The 20,494-nt window shown below is 44.7% G+C and overlaps 1 protein-coding gene across 6 annotated transcripts in view; it reads right to left on the reverse strand.

Moving 5' to 3' along the window:
• Positions 1–5,942: 5,942 nt before the first annotated feature.
• Positions 5,943–20,494, reverse strand: part of MIB2 (MIB E3 ubiquitin protein ligase 2) — a 50,970-nt gene continuing 36,418 nt past the window's right edge. For all 6 annotated transcript variants that reach the window (XM_074848446.1, XM_074848445.1, XM_074848443.1 and 3 more), the window contains 10 exons: positions 20,273–20,406; positions 18,185–18,333; positions 17,399–17,555; positions 15,993–16,147; positions 15,241–15,367; positions 13,610–13,840; positions 11,735–11,913; positions 9,799–9,983; positions 8,951–9,016; positions 5,943–7,161 (listed from right to left, as the gene is read on the reverse strand). In XM_074848446.1, the coding sequence (XP_074704547.1) occupies positions 6,920–7,161; positions 8,951–9,016; positions 9,799–9,983; positions 11,735–11,913; positions 13,610–13,840; positions 15,241–15,367; positions 15,993–16,147; positions 17,399–17,555; positions 18,185–18,333; positions 20,273–20,406 (1,625 nt within the window). In that variant the 3' untranslated portion in view covers positions 5,943–6,919. The remainder of the gene's footprint in view (positions 7,162–8,950; positions 9,017–9,798; positions 9,984–11,734; positions 11,914–13,609; positions 13,841–15,240; positions 15,368–15,992; positions 16,148–17,398; positions 17,556–18,184; positions 18,334–20,272; positions 20,407–20,494) is intronic.

Raw genomic sequence — 20,494 nt, forward strand, 5'->3', positions numbered from 1 at the left:
CAGAACTGCGTAACAGCATGAAGAGCATCCGCCGTTCGTATGGCTAGTAAGAGTCAGCAGTGTTAGAAAAAGATTTTAACTTACGCACTGTTACATATGCCCTCACCTCTCGCCGGAGCAGCCAAGTGCCTCAGTCTCCCTGAGCATTTAATCCCACATCAGTCTTGGAGGTTCAGGTGGGGCTGTTATCTGCACCTCAGGGTACTGTGCAGCAGCAAAGACTTGCCCGAGGTCAAGCATGGAATCTTGCAGAGCAGGAACCTGACGTGTTCCAAGCAGGCGGTTAGTGCCTCGCCGTTTCTGAAGATGACTACACGACCCTGAGTATTAAGAGATTGAGAACTCACACAACTCCATAGCCTGAGGGAACTAAGAATTTCCTTTGTCCCAATGTAAAGAAAGTAAAAATTTTTGTAAAATACATTTCGGCTCAGACACCCCCCCAAAAGTTAGTATTTAGAGCTTCAGTAAAAACACATTTTTGAGGCCCTCATTGTTTCTGAATACTTATTCATGCAGCTACTAAAGATTAGCACAGCCAAGGCTTTTCCATGAGTTACTGAAGGATTGTGAATGGGGAAAGGGACCACACTGTGCATTAGCCATTTATCTTCTTGCGCTGCATGTGGTGGGTGAACGGTGAATCTTTAGCTGCAGAGATGATTCACAACCTCTGTGACATTTGGGATCCTGCTTCCCTGTCAAGGTAGCGAGCAGGTTGTATGTACCTTGATGGATCAGAAGTGAGAGCAGGGTTTCTTGGAAAGCACAGAGTTTGCTTCCCCCCCATGCTGGGAACGCGCTGTGCCCATCCACACAGAAATTCAGTGCCTGCGCATCCAACTCTACCAGACCACTGGCTGCAGAATGCTTTCAAAACTTTTAAAATTTAAGCCAAATATTTGCTCAGAAACCAGCTCAGCAGTAAGGCCAAGACAAACCTCAGTTATTATGGCAATGAGAGTCAGATGAGGAAAGCTCTTATGCTGAGGTTTTCAGAACTTACAGATGCAGCTTGCGGAGCTGAGGGAGATGCACGAACTTAATGCTGCGCACGCTAACAATGCTTCTGATAAAGTCACTCTGCATCTGGATTCTTTGCTGCACAAGCTCTGGCCAGAATCCTCAGTGTTGCTGCTGGTAAAAAGCAAAATTTCAGGTTTATACCCAGTTCAGTAACACTGCGGTTGTTCAATTTCAAGCATAGCTCTCTCCTATAGATACTTTAAGGATTATTACGACCAGAGTGCACATCTGTTGACATTCCAGCCCTGGGTTAAGAACATCACAGCTCTCCCAAGAGATACTTGTGCTTAAAGGACTCTCAGATGCAGCCATTAGTGGCCTCAAATCTACGGCACTTGTCAGAATTTAAACCTCTTTCAGATGCTTCAGACAACTCCCCAGACTCCCTTCTGGGAACCAGTATTGCCCTGGGCCAAGGGCAAGAAGTTAGTCAGAACTCTGAAGTTTTATCTCTGTCTTTTCCAACGGATGAAAATATTCTCCATGCTTTATCAGGCAGCCTAAGGCCCCAAAAGGACTGCCTTTATAGGAGTGCAGAGAATTGCTGCTGGGACTTCGGAGTTCTGATGAATTTTAGAGGTCTCAGGTTCTCAAGTGCAGATATTTGGTTTGGACTACAGGCGAGAATCGTCATCCTGACTATATTTGGACAGAAAAACATTCCTGGCTTTGGTTTCTGCACAGTGTCTAAAAGCAATGGAACACATTACACTTTGAGGGAATCCATATGGTGTAATGGGGAATAGGAAAGGAAGGCAGGGTACAAAACTGACTTTGCTTTGTCTTTATGCTGTTAGTGGCAGTGAGCAGGACCTGGATATCATTCGTAGGGAGCTGGGATTTTGTAAGCAAACAGTCAGGGATGCATATCCTGAGATCTCTGCAGGCACTAAACGCAACATGAAAAAACAGGCTCTAAACAGCTGTCAGAAGGGAAGGAATGTTGCATAATGTTGCATAAAACCTACAATGGTCAACTAGAGACTACGGAGAACATAAAGGATCGGATCATTTGCACAACACAATACGTTTTCATCGCCTTCCTTTGCTCTTTTCAATCTTAAATTGCTGAAATGTTTAAAGTGATGCTGCCGTAGAGCACACAGCATATGGCTACATTCCCAAGGGCAAGTTTTAGCTCAAAAATAAATACTTTATCACTTCCGTGGATTATTCTTAACATTTCTCTCCTCCCCTTCAACACTGTTAACGTTAAATGTTACGTTCAGCACTATTTCTAAATGGTTCTCTCTGCTCTGTTTGCCACGTCTCAGAGGCAGGTTAGCCCTGGTGCAGCAGGCCAGGATGCACACTGGCACCGCTTCAGTCAAGTCCCCAAAACGACGCAAGAACAATCTATTACAACAGAGCTAGACTCGTGCTAAGAGGCACTACACAGAGAACAACCATTAGTGCTAGAACTGCAGCTGACTACCCAAAACACGTCTCACCTCTCGTGAAACCTCTTATTTATTCATGGATTAAGTGCATATTACTCAGCATTGGAACAAACTGCTCCCATTAGCTTCCAGTGTCATGAACTGGGAATTCTACGTGGAGGTGGGGAAGAGAGAGAAAGAAGAACCTAACATCTGATGGCTCAAGGCATGAGCATCAGTGTTTCATTTCCAAGGCACACGTCCAAGTCCAGGCCACAGGCACGGGAGGGGGAGTGCACACAGCTGAATGTGATTTACCACATATTGGCTCCTTGGTGGCCCATGTGAAAAGACTTAGCAAAGCCTCATATAGCTCTTATTTTAAAAAGCGCTTACATATTTATCCCTTCATCTCACAACTTGGGGGGAAAAAAAAAAAACCAACCCAACATTCTTGCATGATTCCTGTGGGAATGGCAGTTAAAACTTGTACTTTTTCAGGGCTAAAAGGGATTGTATCTGCTGTAGCAGGGAGCAACATTCCCCAGGGAGGGGGAGCATAAGAACGTTCTTCACTCCCCAAGCATTCTCCCACTTTCTATCATGCAGCCCCTCGTGATCAGCATCTGCTGATGTTCCTAGAAAAATCCATGGTCTGCTGAATAGCAAATGAGCTGAAAACAAGGGCTTGCTCCAGCTGGCAAAGAAAACGGAATATTTTGCTTAACTGTCAATTTGGAGCTGCAGCTCACAGAAGTGCCTGGTAACACAAGGTCAGGCCGGTACAGAGAGGCATGGTCTTGACCCTAGTCAGAAGCTCAGCAGTCCAGTCACGGCCACGTAGCGAGTAGAAGTTCAGGAACAAAACGAGGGAGAAATTTTTGTCAATACACAATAATAAAGCGTGTCCATAACAGAGTAAGAACTGCTTCCCTGGGTGGGGATATTTTTGTTGTTACCCTTTGGTGGGCTGTGTTAATAATCTGTAATCCATTTGTGGATGGACCAAGCCTCCTGAAACCCTGGGAGCAGCACGGACTAGTGGGAACCTAATCAAAGGAGAGATGGGTTCTTTTCCTGACTCTGCCTCTGGACAAGCCACCTCCCTCTCTCTATTCCCTCAGTCTCACGCTGTCTGTAAATGCGGAGTTTTGGCCATACTTCCAAAGGAAGTGCTTTAGAAACCCTGGTTCCCAGTACAAGACGACCTGCTCTTATATTTAAACTTTTACACCAGAAAGACTCAGCAGGATCTTTCCCTTTCAGAATTATTGCTGTACATTGCTGCAAGGTACAGAGCTGCACTTCAGGAGATGGCAGAAGCCCCAGTGAAAACAAGGAGCTCCCCAGTTTGTCTGGTAATAAACCAACTGGTAATAAACATCAAGCAGAAAGTTACTCACTATCCACACTGATTAACTAATGACAATATTTGTCTTTAAAGGAGCATTTGCCTACCGCTCTGACACATCCCTGCCTCTCTTCAGCCCCTGTAACCAGCAATACCAACTGGGACCAAAAGCGGAAAGGGGAGGAACATCTTCCCCCACCTTGCCCCCTCCTTTCCTCTCTCATAATCTCTAGCTAAGTTTAATGCAGCTCCAGGCTCTTGGCTCTTTTCCTGCTTATTACAGATATCTTTTTCTTCTCATACTTCAGATTCAAGCCTGGATTGGAGCAAAGAAACTCTCTGGCAGGCTGAGAGTCCAGGCCAGATTACACATGAACTAGATGACCCAGCGAGTACGCAAAGCTAACCGTTTCACCCAGCCTGGCACCCGGTTGGCCACAAGCCACCCTCCGATCCTGGCCCCTCCACATAAGCTGGCTTCTCAGGAAAGATAAACCAGAACCTTCTCCACTTCTCCAAAGCCTCAGACTCCCACGGAGCTGAGCCTGCCACAGGGGGCAAAGCTTGCCAAAAACATACCTGGCACATACAGGCATCTGCTTCCCTTCCGTTATCTCTTGCTCCTGGGGCTCCACTGACCATCTTGTTTCTTCTCTGTTGTGGTGCAGCAATTCCCTTCTTCTTACTAGGAAAACGAAAGGGTCAAAATGGTGCTTAACAGCTCAACTCTTGCTCCTCAAAAGCAATCACAGCAGGAATAGGGAAATGAAAGAATATACTCCCAACCCGAACGCTTGGTTTACAAACCATTTCTGTAGTTCTTAAGCAGGTATATCATGTTGTGCAAAATTCCATCTCTAATTTGGCCACAAAAGGAATTTCAGATATGAAAATAAGATCAGGAGATCTTGAAATGAGACTTGCATTTCAAAAAAATCAAAACATAAAATTGAGAGGGGCTCTTCTTTCCCTACAAAAATCTCTTTTCATTAGCCAGAAAAAAAAAAAAATTAAAAAAAAAAATCAATCTCCATTTTCTGCAACAGCTGCACAGCTTGGAAGTTGAAGACTGCAGTTTTCCTACAATTTTTTTCCTTTAGGGAGAATAATCACTTGGAAGCCTCTCTTCATTTAGTATCCAAAGAAATTATTTAAAAATATAAAGCAGATGCTCCCTGTTGTTTTTTCCTGAACAAACTGATACCGTAGGCGCAAGAGATGAGAATAATGCAACAGATACCAAACAGTTTGCCCCCTCTGTCCCCTCCTCCCCAAGTGCCAGCACACATATACATTTAACACACATGATGAAGTATCAATCGGTTTTACCTTTAGTAAACTGCTTTTGGATTTGACATAGAGGCTTGTGAAAGAACTGTATTTTATAAACCCACTTAGTATGGGGTTGGAGTAATATATAGTCTAAAAATTATTGAATTGCACCAAGTAGTGGTTAAAGCAGCTCTTACATTATGAAGATGGTTCAGTATCGTACTTCTTCAAAATAGCCTTTGCACAGTACTTTTCTATTGCTGCCCTACCACAATACAGCAAACATTTGGGGGAAATGTCTGTTTATTCCAAAGGAATTTACACGAACTTCTAGGAAATAAGTAAATGAGTATCTGCACCTCTGATTTTTACCAAAGCCAATTCTGACATTCAGCTTTAGGTTATTTGGGTGTTAAATCTAACCCAGCCAAATAATTTAAATTTGATCCATTTTCATAGCTCAAGAAAAATCCACTGAACCTGTAACAACCTCAAGTGAGTATTTTGACAAATATTATTTACAGGAGTCAGAGGTCGTGACATAAGACTTTCTCACAGCACCAAGGGATTATAGAGAAGTAATAAATATTCCTGTAACTACCATATATTCCACAGAGTTAAAAATTTCCTTAAAAGATTTGCCACCTCTTTGCTAATGAACAAAGATAGTAGAAGAAGACAATATATTTGTTTGGTTTAAATATTGCTTGCAATATGTAACAAACAGTATGCTTGTGTATAATCGTGTTATTAAAGATATACACCACACACACACAAACACGTCTGTATACACACACACGGCACACCAGCCCTACAGGCTGCCACTTCCACCAACAGTTACTTTACAGGATGGACTCAGTGGATAAGGTTTCTTCAGTCAGACAGTTGGAAAACACAATACAGCCAGATCCATATTTCAGCTACTGTTTGTACATTCATTTTAATGGTCAGGAAAATATATATTTTATTTTATTAAGTTCTGCTGCAAAACAAAAGAAACAAAAATGAAATCCCTTTTTCTCACGTCTTAGTTATTAGTATTTATTTTCTTTACACTTTGTTTGGAGTATTTAACACCTGCCTTTGGCATTATGGATAGAAAGCTCAGGAGTCTCTGAACACACGTTGTGCCAAAAAAAAAAAATATGGAAGAAGAGTGTCACTTAGAGTTTGAAATATTTGTTGTAACAACATATTTTCTCCAATCAGTGTTCACTACTTTATCTCTAAGGCACACGCTCTGTCTTTAGGATCTCGTGACATCCAGATTTGCCTCTGCCAGTCCCAAGTTCCTGTTGAGCCCGTAAGTACGAGTTCAGCGAGCTGTCTTAGGACACTACCTCCCTACCCCTGACAGGCATCTGGGGAAGCTGATGCCTTGCCCGAGCTCCTCCGGTATCTCCTCCTGTGAAGTGCAAGCGTGTGCTTCGCCACTGCCTGCCGAGGTGGAAGGTACATCCTCCTACAGCACCTCCTGCCAGAGCAAGGCAGGGCTGCAGACCTGGCGCTGCGGGGCCCTAGACATGATGCAGCCACCGGAGTCAGCGTGAGCACCTGCGACGGAAGCCTGTTCGTCTCTGGTCTGAACGTCTCGTGTGCCTTCAGGGGACAGGGCAGTGCTCTCTTTACGTCAGGTCTTTCCAGTGGATCAGCAGCACAGGGAGAGGGGGCTGCCTGCCCTCAAGCACCGCTCCTCGGCCTTAGGACACCGTAGGTAGAGGGGACTCCCTCCACCTCCACCCAAGTCACAGCAGTTATTTCCTTCCCTCTCTTTCAGGATGGCTTTGCAGGTAGCCAAACACACCAGCCTGACTAGCGCTTCTCATCTAAAATGCAAACAAAAAGGAAGTAAAGGAGGGAGGTGGGAATGGGAAGGGAAGCAAGCATATCCTTAGACAAAGATCTGAATCCTCTCCCGGATAGCCTGCCGGCAGATGGGGCAGACAGTAAGGGCTGTGCTGCAGTCTGGGCAAGAGCCATGTCCACACTGGAAGACCAGTTTGATTTGGTCATCGATGCAAATAGGGCAGGTGATGCGCTCTTCCATCTGCCGGTAGCGGTTCTGCAGCTCCTCCATGAGCTTCCTCTGATCTGTGGATTCAGAGCTTGGGCTGCACTCCACCTCGGTGCTGTCTGCAGGGGTGGAGAGCAGGAAGAGGGTTAGTCACTACTGTGCTCGGCCTCACGCAGTGTCTCTTTAATTAGACTCTGCCCCTCACGAGTAGCAATCGGTTCAGACTAAACTCTCTTCACTGAGCCTTATCCAGGGATTCCTCAAATAAAAAGCCTGAGATGATGCTTTTTACAGACTAGCCAGTGTTGCTTTCCTCCATTTAGTTGCTCAGCTGGTTTGTGTGTGCATGGTTGGTTGGTTACGGTTTTTTTTAAGGGAAACCAAACATTGTCTGAAATGTCCTGCCTTGGTGTTGTGGAAGATGCTGCTGCTACCTTCAAGTAAAAACATTCAAAGCTGCTTGTGATGGTCTGCCATGCTAGTCCGGGAATCCTTACAGTGCTGAGTACTATGTTCTCTCAACCTCCTGTTCACATTTGGGATTCAAATTTCTGGTTAAGTCTTTCAGGACATACATGGTAAAACAAGAAGAAACCATTTGACATCACTCACCTTGACTTTTGCATATACAAATAGAGTCATTTGGTCAACTCTATGGAAGAACCCTAAATCCCACGCAACTACCAGCTTAAGTTAATAGACTTCTCCTGGTTTCAGCTTAATACAGCCCACTGTTCATCTTCTGCTCCTCAATCTTTGATTAGGTAGCTTTACACTTCAATATATATGTCCTTTTCCCCAACATTCTGGAATTAGTTGCACTTCAGTGGTGCAAGAATTGATTTCAAATCCATAAAGGTGAAGCAAGTTTTGGGACAGGGAGTTTGCTAAAGGCAAGCACTGAAGACATCATTGATAGGGAAAGTCCTGCTGATATTTTCAGAGACCTTGATGTTCCTTCACCAGCGGAGATATGCATGCAAATGTCTCATTTGGAATTCTCATCACTATTTTGTGGCCAGTCTGTAGCAAAGATAAATGCTCCTGACTACTGCCAGGTAAACCTGCTATTTTTTTGCATTATGGAGTTCCAAAGAGGGTTTCTGTCTTTGCCAGTTATGTATGTCCAATGCCACGTGACAGATTCTTGGTTCCCCTACACTTTTGTCCAGGCATCAAGTCACAAGACCATAGCCTGACTCCAACAAAGGAGTCTACAATACCATGAGCAGCAGGACACACAATTCATTTTCATGTGCACTTGCCCTAAGAGTGATCTCAGCTAGAAACACATCAACTCTCACATCTGCTACGGGAAAAGCGTCAGTGGGCAACCTGCAACAATTTTACGGCAAGTGCAAACCTGCTTCTGGCTTGCTGAGGTGCCTAACATTGCTCGTGCTGGACACTGAGTAATGACAGAAGACAATCTGTTTTAAAACCAGGCTAAAGAGCTTCATTGAAACAATCCAGCTCAATGATTCCTGGATAGCTGGCTAATGCCAGCCCTGCACAGGCACTGTAATTTCAGCCACGGGAGAAGCAAGGCTTTCACAAGACATAATTTCTCCTTTCTCACCGATTTTCAGTGTTCAATCACCACCTGAGAAAACAGTACACCGAGACGTGAAGAACCTGGTGTTTGCTTTCAATACACAAAATAAGCCAGGCACAGAACAAGCTTCCTCAAATGCCCTGTCTTGTCTATGCAGCTTGAGCTTGGCCTATGACACCTGAATCTACCTTTTACTCTCTAAAGGTGGTCAATGCAACAGGCACACACACACCCAAAACACCCCCCAAAAAAAAAAAAAAATCAATCAACTCCCTTCCTTCTGTTTATTTCACTGAAAATCATTGCTGCTGCTCAAACTAACACTGCACTGAACAGTAGGACTGCAAACATACCTTGTTTCAGTTTTTTGGTTATTGTCACTTGACATTTGATGCACTTCTTCATTCTCCTGGAGCATTCTACAATGAATAATACAAGAAGAGATTACAATTAAGCCCAGTGATGCCAGAATCAAGAGGAAGGCAACAGACTGAAGAACATCAGCTTTGAACAACCTGAGACCTGCCTGGATGATTAAGAGATTGTTCCTGCACAGAAATGAGGACACTACCTTCTTTCTAAGCTACATCCCCATCTCCTGGTTTAGTCTTCCCTACGCCAGTAACAAATACAACAGCTTCACGTCCTCAGTGCTGTGTGCTACTGGAACTGCTGCACTGTGGCTCAAAACAGCCCTTTGCTCTGAGGGAAAAGGATGCAGCTCTGGCACACAGTCCTTACCAAATTCCCTGTGGTCAGATTGTGAGTGCCTCGCAAGATAACAAACTTGCTGACACGTCTGAGCAGGCTGCCATTAAAACAACTGAAATGCAAACCAGTAACAAAAGCCAAAGAGGGAAATCCTTCTCAAGAGGGTTTTGAGGGATAAAGCACTGCCAGCTAGAACATCTGGCTTTCCTCCTGAATTATCCAGAGCATCTATAACCACCAGCAAAGCTGCCTGGGGTCCCACTCAGCAGGTAGTCAGAACACTCTGTGCTTCTCATAGAGAGCTTTGGACATCTTCGATAAGATGGCGGTGCTGAAGTCATGCTGGGGTTGTTTCAGGACCCAAACAGCACAATAGCTTTGTGTCTAAACTGAGCTTGATTTATGAGAGTCCAGCTAGGGAAGCTATGTGGTGGAACAGAAAAGAAAAAATTTTTTTAGAAGAAGTAAAAAAACCCCAGACTGCACTTACCTTCACACACAATACTGTGCTGGCACGGGAAGAAATGGATGAGCAAGGCCAGCTCTGAGCAGACCAGGCACTCTGTGGGGACTGCCACACTCGAGACACTAAGGTTGGTCATTGTGTTGGGGGTGGTGTGCACACGGCGAAGGCTGCAGGTGATGGCTGAGCTGTCTGAAGAAACCTGCTGTTCCCTGCAACCATGAACATGCGATAAAATTTGAGCCACAGAGTCCAGGTAACATTGTACTGATCCTTGGCAAGCACTCCATGTGGAGGCAGAGCAGCAGATGCTCAGGCAGCATAAACTTGTGAACCTAGTGGGACCAGCTCAGCATCTACCAGCTGGGATTCTGACTGGATCTATCTAAAAAGAAAGTGAAAGAGCAGGGATGACTAATATTTAACACAAGTTGAAACTGCTCTTTTGGAGGGCGACAGTAATGTATTGATGGTACAATCACATGCTGGGAGGAATCAGCTTTTAGGAGCTATTTAAAAAGTGAGGCCCTAAGGATCCTCTGTATCTGTATGTTCCTGAAAAGTGCCTGGGGTGGATGTCTGTGAGTTTGCTGTTTACATAATACAGGTTCAGATTCAGACTTCTATCCTGGAATTATGAGCCCCAAATCCAAAGCCCTCAGCATTCAATCCATCCATTCCTTTTCCCACCAAATGGACATCTGCCAGCTAGACCTACTACCTAAACTGCAAGACTGATTAATGATTGAACAGAAGGGACAAGGATGATCATTCACTAGCAAATGTCTTCAGTACTGCCACAAAATCCCTGGCCCACCAGGAGTACTGTGAAGGGGTGCTTTTTGGTCTTTTGATACAAAGTCAGTACGTTTCTGGGAGGAAACTGCTATTTAGCTGCCTACCAAAGTGGCAGCAGCTTCATTATAAATATATATAAACCCCAGATATTCTTCCTCTTCCAGACCTATTCATTTCAGTCAGACTAACCAAGCAGTTCAGAAGGTACAGCTAACCACCCTGTCCCGACGGCTCCTGTGCGCGATGCTGGGACCCACCGTGGTGTACACGGCCTATGATCTAACCCTGCAGACACTCCCCCAAATCCTCCAGTCAAACCTCAACACAGAGCCTGAAACCAGTACACTGTTATGAGAAACGTCAGTCTGAAAGAACTGGCATTCTTTAAGCAAAAAAAAATTAATCCAACATATACTCCACTGACAAAATTCCTATGGAAGATGTTTAAAGGGACACGTTTCACCTGTTACTGACACTGCACCAGGAGCACGGGCAATTACAGCGGCTGCTGCGTGGTTCCTCCTCCAGCAGTAACTGACTGTGGGTCTGTGCCCTCAGATCAAACAGAACTCTGCTTTCATGGTTGCAAAGTCAAAATCCAAACAAACATTTTTCAGAACCTGAGATAAAGCCATCCTTGACTTGTTACTTTCCCTTGGCTTTTTCTCAGCCGTTTCTCTTATCAGTTGAAAAACAAGCATTTATCTAACTCTGGAATAAATTCTGTGGATTCTGGTGCCCACCCTTTTGTTGCACTTCCTCTTTGTTTAGACTTTAAATAACTGCAGAATCCAATGAAAGTAAAACAGAACCCAGAATTACTCTGCAAGAGAGAAGTCGCTCTTGGCTTCAGTGGCCAGTCTTCTCCGACTGCCTCAGGGCTCTCTAAGTCAAGAGGCCAAGTTTGCACCAAGGAGTAATAATCTGCTTTTCCTGACTCTTTCAAATGGCAGTATGCACCCTTAAATAATCCCTCCAGAAATGCAGGGTCAGCAACCAGCTTCAGATGAAGCAGGAGGTGCTTAGACTGACATCCAAAGTGTTTCAAATATGCTTCAGCTCTCCTGGAACAACAGTGGCCTGCAGTGACACCACAGTGCTGCGGGAGCACTCTGCATTTTGCAAGGAAGGACACTGTAGCTAGTTTCCAGAGGACTTGGTTTACCTGAATTTCTGTGAGAAGTCTTTGACGATCTGGACAATCCTTCCATCTGTAATGAGGTCTAATGGAGACTTTCCCCGATGGTTTGCATAATTAATATCTGCTCCTTCTTGTGCTAAGTAACATGCAATTGCAGTTCCAACATTCAGCTCTACATTTCCAAGAAAGCCAGAAGCCTGCAGCTAAAAGATGTTGAGAAACACTCTCTGTTAATAGAGAAGGTTTCTGTTAGGTGCCTTTGATCTGTATCAAATTCTAAACAAAGTCTTAATCCTTGTACTTAAAATTTGAAAGTGCAATTTAGCTTTTTTTTTTTTTTGAAAACACAAAAAGATCCTTCAGCATGTAAATAGCAGATTCAAATCTTGCAATCCAGGAACAACAGTGCATAAGACTGGTCCTAACTAGTGCTAATCATTACTAATCATAGTAATAGGCATTAAGTTCTTCAGGTAGTGAAAAGGAAGTACACTGAACACACCACAGTACATACCAGTTGATGAACAGCTGGCGTATGGAGCCCTAAGTGACAGCTATTTAAATTATCCAAACTAATTTGAAGCCAGCAAAAACATTTTCCACTGACTTAGAAGACCAGGGCAGGTAGATCAGGGCAAGTAAAATTAGACGTGAAGAAGTCTACAGCATCTAGATATAACGTTAATGTAAATAGCATTGGGAATGACAGGCACAGATCCCTCATGTTGCTCTAAGACTTCCTGCACCCCAGACTAGCTATTGGCTGTCCCTGGCACAAGCTAAGGCCCAACAGCTAGCAAAGCTGTTACGCAGGGAGATGATAAAACCCACCCTTGCTGCTGACCCTCTGCTCAAATTTGCAGGCAGAGAAATTCAGAAGAAAGAAGCACTCGCTGAGCTGGTGTGGGCTGTCTCTGTGGAACATCAGTGGCTGAACAAGCCTGAGGACCTGAGGCTGGAGCATCTTTGGCCACACAGGTGAGCCATCAACTCATGCTGTCAACACTGGTAGCTCGGTACCGAGCAGAACACAATAGCAAAGCACTAGGCTTTTTCAAGGTAGAAAGGAGGAATGGGTGGTTTGGCACACAGCATGCAGCCCTTCAGAATTATTCTGATCATTTCAAATTACAATAAAAAAATCTATGCCAGATTTTCCAGTGTAGTACAATGGAATCATTCTCACTCCATCCATAAAATACAGCCAATGTTTGCACTCTCGCTTTGCACTGCAAGTCTGGTGTGTGCACATGTTGGCATTTACATGGATGGCAGAACACTTTGAAGGGCTAATTTATTATCTTTGCCAAAAAGCCAGACTAAGCATCCAGTCCTTGGCATCTCATGCACTGATTTCTAGATCTAAGGCCTTTCAGGAAAGGCTTTATATAATGGTGAAATCCACTTCAGGCTCTGTAACAACATAGCCTTTATGCTTTAGCCTGATATGTCTCACCTCTCACATTCTGCTCTACATCTGCAGATAACTGGGGTGTTTGTGGTTAGCTATCCTCATATTTTCCATGCCATCAGACAGAAATGAATCACTGTGGTTCTGGGGCATGAATTAAACCCAAGACTCTTGGCTCTGTAACTGGATTCATGACCTTTCCCATGTCAAGAAAGAAGCGCACAATGCTAGTAAAAATATCAGGGGAGACAGTATGAATTGTTGTCTGACTATGTGAAGTTTCATGCTATAAATTCAAGCATGGCCTCAGAGAATCTATTCTTGCTTTCCCACAAGCAAGAAGGCTTGTTTCCACGCTCCCCATCTGCACTGGCTTTACACAATTTCCCTGCCTTCCTTCGGCCCCTTGGATCCCACTATCTCCTGTCATTCTAACATCAAGCATTTTCCTGCCCTTGGTGCGGGAATTTCTCCAACTCTCAACTCACCTTGGAAAAGATGGTCAACCCCATCTCCCCTTCCCGCTTCTCCATCATGACGGACATTAGCTGCTGCCGTTCCAAGGCAATGTGCATGGCTGTGTCTCCGTCCTCATCTTCGGCGTTGACATCGCTGCCCTCGCTGACCAGCAGTTGCACCATCCCTACGTGTCCCTGGATGACAGCCAGGTGCAGCGGCGTCTGGTTACGGTTGTTCTTGAGGTTGACATCACAGCGGCCCTGGAAGAGAAGAATTGCATCACAGCGAGCTGTGGCTGCTGTGTTTGGCTGAAGCAGAGTGCTGCAGCTGTGGTGCCTCTTGAGGCCCCAGCTCTCGAGTCTATCTTTGTCAGGTCAGCAGTACAGAAATCTCCAAGAGAGCTACATGATCCAGCCCTCTGTATCTTAGCCATGTGGCCCACAAACCTCAAATATCAAGAATGAGAGGATCGGAAGCCAAGTGCCCAACCAACACACAGGTAACGTTTCCCTGGTGAGGATTTGAATATGACAACTCATCACTTCCCTGACACAAACAAATCCTGGAACTACTCCAAGCAAACAGTCATAGACTAGCTCCTCTAAAGCAATATTGATTCCTTGCTGGCTGTTGTGCTTTGATTTCCCCTCTTCAAAGCAAAGAGGAGAAAAACCTGTTCAAATCTGAATCATTCTGCCCCTCTGCCAAACCTGCCAGGGTTAGAGACAGAGAGCCTTTAAAGCTACGGCTGTGCTAACACAGTGATTACGCCAGAAATACAGCAATCACAGTACTAAGTAGTCAGTGCTCCCAGACATCGCTCCTCTACAGCACTCATCTGTAAATCCATTAAAGCCTTGTTGTAGTGGTTTGGATCCCCTTGTAAAGATGGAGACAGGCACCAAACCCCTGAGAAGAAGAAACAAAACCCAGGAGTGCTGACATGTAGTTGTCACCTTCATTGCCACTATCACCTGAAAGCAAAGACAGAGCCTAGCTCTGACTCCACAAAAATCAACAGCAAAGTGCCAGTTAGGTCACCATCCTTCAGTCTGTCATTTGTATTGCTAAAGAATTCTGCTCACCAGGGGCAGGGCTAGCACTTACTTATGACTGAAGATAAATAACCTGGAATAAACATGTTCAAATATTTCGTTCTGTGGTCAAACAAAATATGTGCCTTCAGATATTCTTTCATGAAAATGAAGACTGAGAAACCCACCACATAACAACCACTAGCTGAGGAGCTTCAGCGTACACCTGGAGTGAGGGAAACCGAGCTCTGACCTGTATCTGTGAGGTAGGGAAGGTTCTGAATACAGATCTACACACTCTTTAATGAGCAGGTTACCAACTATTCTGAAGTCTTTTCCCTTCATACTCATCACTTCACTGAACGTTGCCCAACAAGCTCATTTCAACCCACTTTGTTCTAGCCTGCAAGATACCCTTCTCCTCTACTGCCAGGTCAAAGGAAAGTACCCCCAAGAATGCTGACTCCTGTTTTCAAAGTCTGGCAAACAATGCCAGCTCTTCAAAGAGACAGAGACATTCCTGAGAGTCCCAGCATTAACTCAATAGTGCTTGGGAAATGTGGAGGTTTGGGAGTGGGACAGATGAGAGTTTTTAGTAGTGATGGTGGTTTTGTTTTGTTTCTCACCTCTTTGATGAGAATTTCTGCGACTTCTTTGTGATTATTGAGAGCAGCAAGGTGCAGGGCAGTGAAGCCATCTTCCTTTTTGGAGTCAACCAGCTGCCGAGCTCTTGCTAGAATCTTCTTTATGGCTCTAGAGTGTTGGAGGTTAACAGAGATGGAAGAGTTACTTTATTGGGAAGGAAAACAATCCAGAAGAGACAGGCCTGCCTCTTCTACTCAGTAGTTATGAATGTTCATGTTTTAACAGGCAGCACCATGAGCTGGCACTTGTGATGCAGAGCACTCCCTGTATCTCACAGATTGAATTACAAGAATAAAACAAAAGTCCTCAGTTATCATTTCATAAAGCAGGGTAAACTCACACTGCTATGAAAATAATGAGCAGATTTATCCTTGGAAGAATTCCAGAGGCTCTCAGTTAGACACAGTCTTTTCAAGTACTGTTCACTACAGACCACCTCCTGTCCTTCCATGTGTGAACCCAAACATCTAAGGAGACTATCCAGAAGCAGACAGATTTCTAGCCAAGCTAGGGAGGTATGGGAAAGATGGGATGGGATAAGCAGGCAGCAGTTTCCTGTGAATGCATGAAGGAGAGAAGCAACTATACCTAGCCATAGCTAAACCCAAGAAATGTATAGCCAACCCTTTCCTTCCTAGCTATCCAGAACTGCATCTGCTACCTTCTTATTGTTAAGGCAGCAAGCACGAGTTAACATCTGTAAAAGCAGTAAAAATTAAACAAGGCCACTTACAGCTTGTTGCCTTTTAGGGCAGAATAGTGGAGCAGGTTGAAGCCTTGACAATTCTGGACAGTGAAGTCTATGTTGGGTACTTCAGTGAGAATCTCAATAAGGACTTTGTAATCTGCAGTGATAGCATAATGCAGGGGGGTGTCTCCCTGGGAATCCTATACAAGGAGACCAAAGCAGAATACAGGTTACCCACCTCAGAGTGTCCACTGGAACAGCTCACCCTGAGGGCCAGTTCAAGACAAGAAGATACACACAGTGTCATCAGGTCACACCAACTCCAGGCCAGACAGCACTGGCATCCATAGCAGTTTGACAGCCTCTCTGAAATCCTTTCTCCAGGGCTGGAAACACCAGCTGCTGAGCAGACACGTGCCAACATTCCCGACTAGCTTTGAGACTGACCCAGCACAGTCCGGTCCCACCATCACAGAAGCACACCCTAAAAATGGGCTGGGACCAATTCACCATCACTGCCCTTCAAGTTCCTAAATGCCAGTCTTCAAAATGTCACCAATCCTCACTGCTGGGAACAGGAGCGTTTCAACAACGCACATTAGCAGCAGGTCAGCTCTCACTGGAAGCCCAAGTCCAGCACAGCACCGAGTGCTACTGGATTGAGCTGAGCAGACTCACGATGATGAAGGGACAGACCCAAACCTGGAATTTCAGAGTACTGAAGTGTTGTGGTTTAAACCCGGCTGACAGCCAAACACCACGCAACCGCTCGCTCCCCTTCCCCGTCCCGAGGGGTGGGGGAGGGAATTGGAGGAGTAAAGGTAAGGAGACTCGTAGGTTGAGATAAAAACAATTTAATAACTAAAACAGAATATACAAATGAGTGATGCACAATGCAATTGCTCACCACCTGCTGACCTGCCCAGCCTGTTCCTGGCTAGTGATCCCAGAGGAGGGAAAATCCTGAAACCGCAGTCCCAGAAGAGAGAGCCAGAGCTTCCCGGCCAACCCTCATCTATATACTGAGCATGACATTATATGTTATGGAATATTTCACTGGCCAGTTTGGGTCTGGTGCTCTGGCTCTGCTCCCTCCCAGTTTCTTGTGCACCTGCACACTGGCAGGATATGGGAAGTCGAAAAGTCCTTGATTTTTTAGCAACAACTGAAAACATCAGTGTATTATCAACATCCTTCTCATACAAATCCAAACAGAGCACTATTGTAGCTACTAAGAATAAAAACTATCTCTATGCCAGTTGGAACCAGGTCATGAAGTTAGGGGAATACTTCCTCCGAGCAATACACAGTAGCACATTTTAAGAGAATGACCCTCAAATTCTATGAAGCAACAAATGGCATAAGACACAAAGCAGCACCACCCCACCTCAAAAAACCAAATAAAAACCTAAACACCCTCCAACCCAAATCCCACAAAACCCAAAACTTACTGGGAGGTTGACATCACAGTTGAGCTCGCAGAGGGCCCGCACCACCTCTGTGAATCCTTGACTAACAGCAACATACAACGCTGTGCACTTTGCGTTGTTTAACAGGTCTGCACTGGCTCCTTTAGCAATAAGCACACGGGCAACCTCAGCTTGGTTTCTGATTTAAAGCAAGGAGTAAGACAGATTAGGTTCAGTCCTGTGCAGACAGTAAACGCTTCCTCCATGCAGGGCAACAGAGCTTTTCGGGTTTTGTATCCTCTCAACCTCATTCCATCTCCTCTTAGTATTAAAAAAAAACAAATCACAGAACAAAACCTTTCTAATTAGCACTCTAGAATTTGCTCTCTCTTTGCTTTAAATCAACAGGAATCTCCCACTCTTAACGATAGATTCTTCCCTGGTGACTAACAACACAATTCTACCTTTCATCTTACTCCAGAAAACACATGCGCTTACAGAAACCAACCAAACAAATCCCAACCAACCAAACCACCCCCCCATCCCCCTGAAAAAAGTCTAATCACCAAAACCTCCTTATCACTTGTTCCGATTCCCCCAAAATTTCTAGCATGGAAGCTGACCTAGCTGTGGAAGTTAAATTAGTGCACTGAGAAATGCACCTGTGGCCCTGAAGCTCAAAGGTCGATTTCTAACACGAGCTAAAATCAAAGAAAAGCCTCCATCAGCCACACACCCTTCACACAGACTGCACATTCATATCTAGAAGTATCTTTTTCCAGCCCTTTATGTCTTGTAGCAGAGACAGGAAGAAGATAGATATCCTACCCAAAAGCAGCGTAGTGCAGCGCTGTATCCCCCTCTTCGTCCCTTAGGTTGACAGTGGCATGTGCCTGCAGCAAAATCTTCACAACATCCAGGTGCCCCTGATAAGAGGCAATCTGCAGGGCAGTTCTACCCTGGTTCTTTGCATCGACCTACAGGAAGGGCAGACAGACACAGCAAACAGCTTGGTTAGGAAAGTCCCTGCCTGGGGTTCAGGCCGCAGCCCTGCTCTACAGCAGGCCTCACAGGATGGAAGTCACTAGCTGCAGAACAGCTGCAGGCTTGGAAACGCTAAGCAGAGCCCGTGCCCCATCAACTCCACTTCACGTACATCAACTACAAGGCTGACCTTCTCCCTTCTTGACTGAATTCTGGGACAAGCGAGTGAACAGAGCTGGAAGCCAGGGCTCTAATTGCAGCTCTGATGACAAATCCCTCTATGCCTGCAAGCAGAATATGTCTTGACATCCCTGCCAACAATTCCTCTCCCAATAGGAAAATGTGTGAGGAGATCAAATTAGCTTTGCATAAGGCTTTGAAGATGCCAAGTCCTCATTGTTCTATGTTGCTCCAGGTACTGGGCACAATGGCTGGACAGTATATCACAGTGTTGAAGTGCTGCAATAAGATTTTTTTGAGAATTAAAGGGACTGAAGAACAAAGAGAAGCTGTATGAAAGGCAAGAGAGAAAAAAAAGGAAAAGCAGCTACTGAAATCAGCAGGAGGCTAAGGAGAAGAGATGAAGGAGCTAGCAAAACTCAGCAGACTGGCAAGGAAAACAAAGGGGTTTTTTCCTTGCAGCTGGTTCTATGCAGCAGTCAGGGCAGCAGGACAGGCAAGACCTCCCTGGATTCACTCAAAATGATGGGCAAGTCATCTAGGCAAGAAGAGGCCACTGTGTTATTCTTCCATTTACACAAGACAGACAATGCTGATAAGCTGGAAGGGCCTTGGCAAGCAATTCCAACTTGCACTACTATGTGAGCCTCAAATCCAGCCTCCTCTTGCTGTATATGACACGAATAGAAATAACTGATTTATTAATATAAATATTAGAATAGAAATAGAATATAGAATGGAAATAGAAATCTAATAAAAATAGCTAATAAAGTAATGGATTCCTGACTCCTGTCACTTTCTTATCTGGGATAAATTCAACAATTGCAGGTATTTGTCTATTCCTCCATCTCCAGAGGCCCCCTTAACTTTGTAAATAAAGAACTATAATAAATACCAGACAACTAACCACTATCAGCTTCACACAGGTTCCTTCAGAATTGATCCTAGTTTTGCTGGTTCATGTATCCAGCTATTCCTGCCAGCCATGCAGACATAGCCTCAATAGAACTTATGTTTTGTTACCAATGGTTTCCAAGGACACTGCTGAAACACTTTGTCCTCTGGTTCTCCTTTTTAACCTGTTTATAAACCCTGTGCCCCTCACTGAAGGAGCCTGAACCTTCAAACAGGCAGCTTGAAAGAGCAGTGATGTGAGTAGATGTGATCCTAACAGTTTAGCACTCTGCAAGCACATGAACTGTACAGCCACAAGTCAAACCCAGTTCCCTGCTCCAGTCAGACGTGAGATAAGACACTGCACAGACACGCACAGCATCAGGATCTGGGCAGCTTTTCTTTTTCCTGATTCCAAGGATACTATTTTGCAAGGTCATCTAAGGACAGACACATTCAGCCAGACACAACCCGTGGCTTTATTTCCCAACAGAGTCTAGATACTCAGACATCTTGCTACTGTTTTCATATAGATAAATACCTCTCCCCCTAATTCTATAGGTGCAGCGTTCATACAGGAAATCTGGGAAAAGCCAGCTTTGGAAACGTGCTGTAAGGGCTTAACTCTAGTTCAGATTTAATGCCACAAACTGGAGCCATGAGATATTCATATTTCACATGCAAATTTAATCCTAAATTGCAACAAAATAATCGTTCAGATGTTAGGAGCTAATACTAGGTCTGAAAAATTTATTATTTTTCTCCCATCCTTTTCCCCACTTGACTACAAAAGTTTTATGACAGTATTTTAAAGAAGAGCAACAAAAAGGAACCATTCAGGATATCTTCAAAACTTGCCTTGTCTGGGTACTTCTGAAGGAGCTCCCGAACTTTAGTCGCATTGTTGAGTGCTGCACAAATGACCAGGCAGCCTGCATGCTCTGACTCTGTCTTCTGGGACAGCAGTTTCTCCAATACAGTAATCAAAGTACCTGGTAGGAATGAGAAACAACCACAGGTTAGGAGGGCCAAAGAGCATGTGTATATGTGCTACCATTGGCACAGTACAGCTGTACAGCC

Source organism: Strix aluco, chromosome 22 (genome assembly GCF_031877795.1).
Source record: "Strix aluco isolate bStrAlu1 chromosome 22, bStrAlu1.hap1, whole genome shotgun sequence".
Taxonomy (NCBI): domain Eukaryota; kingdom Metazoa; phylum Chordata; class Aves; order Strigiformes; family Strigidae; genus Strix; species Strix aluco.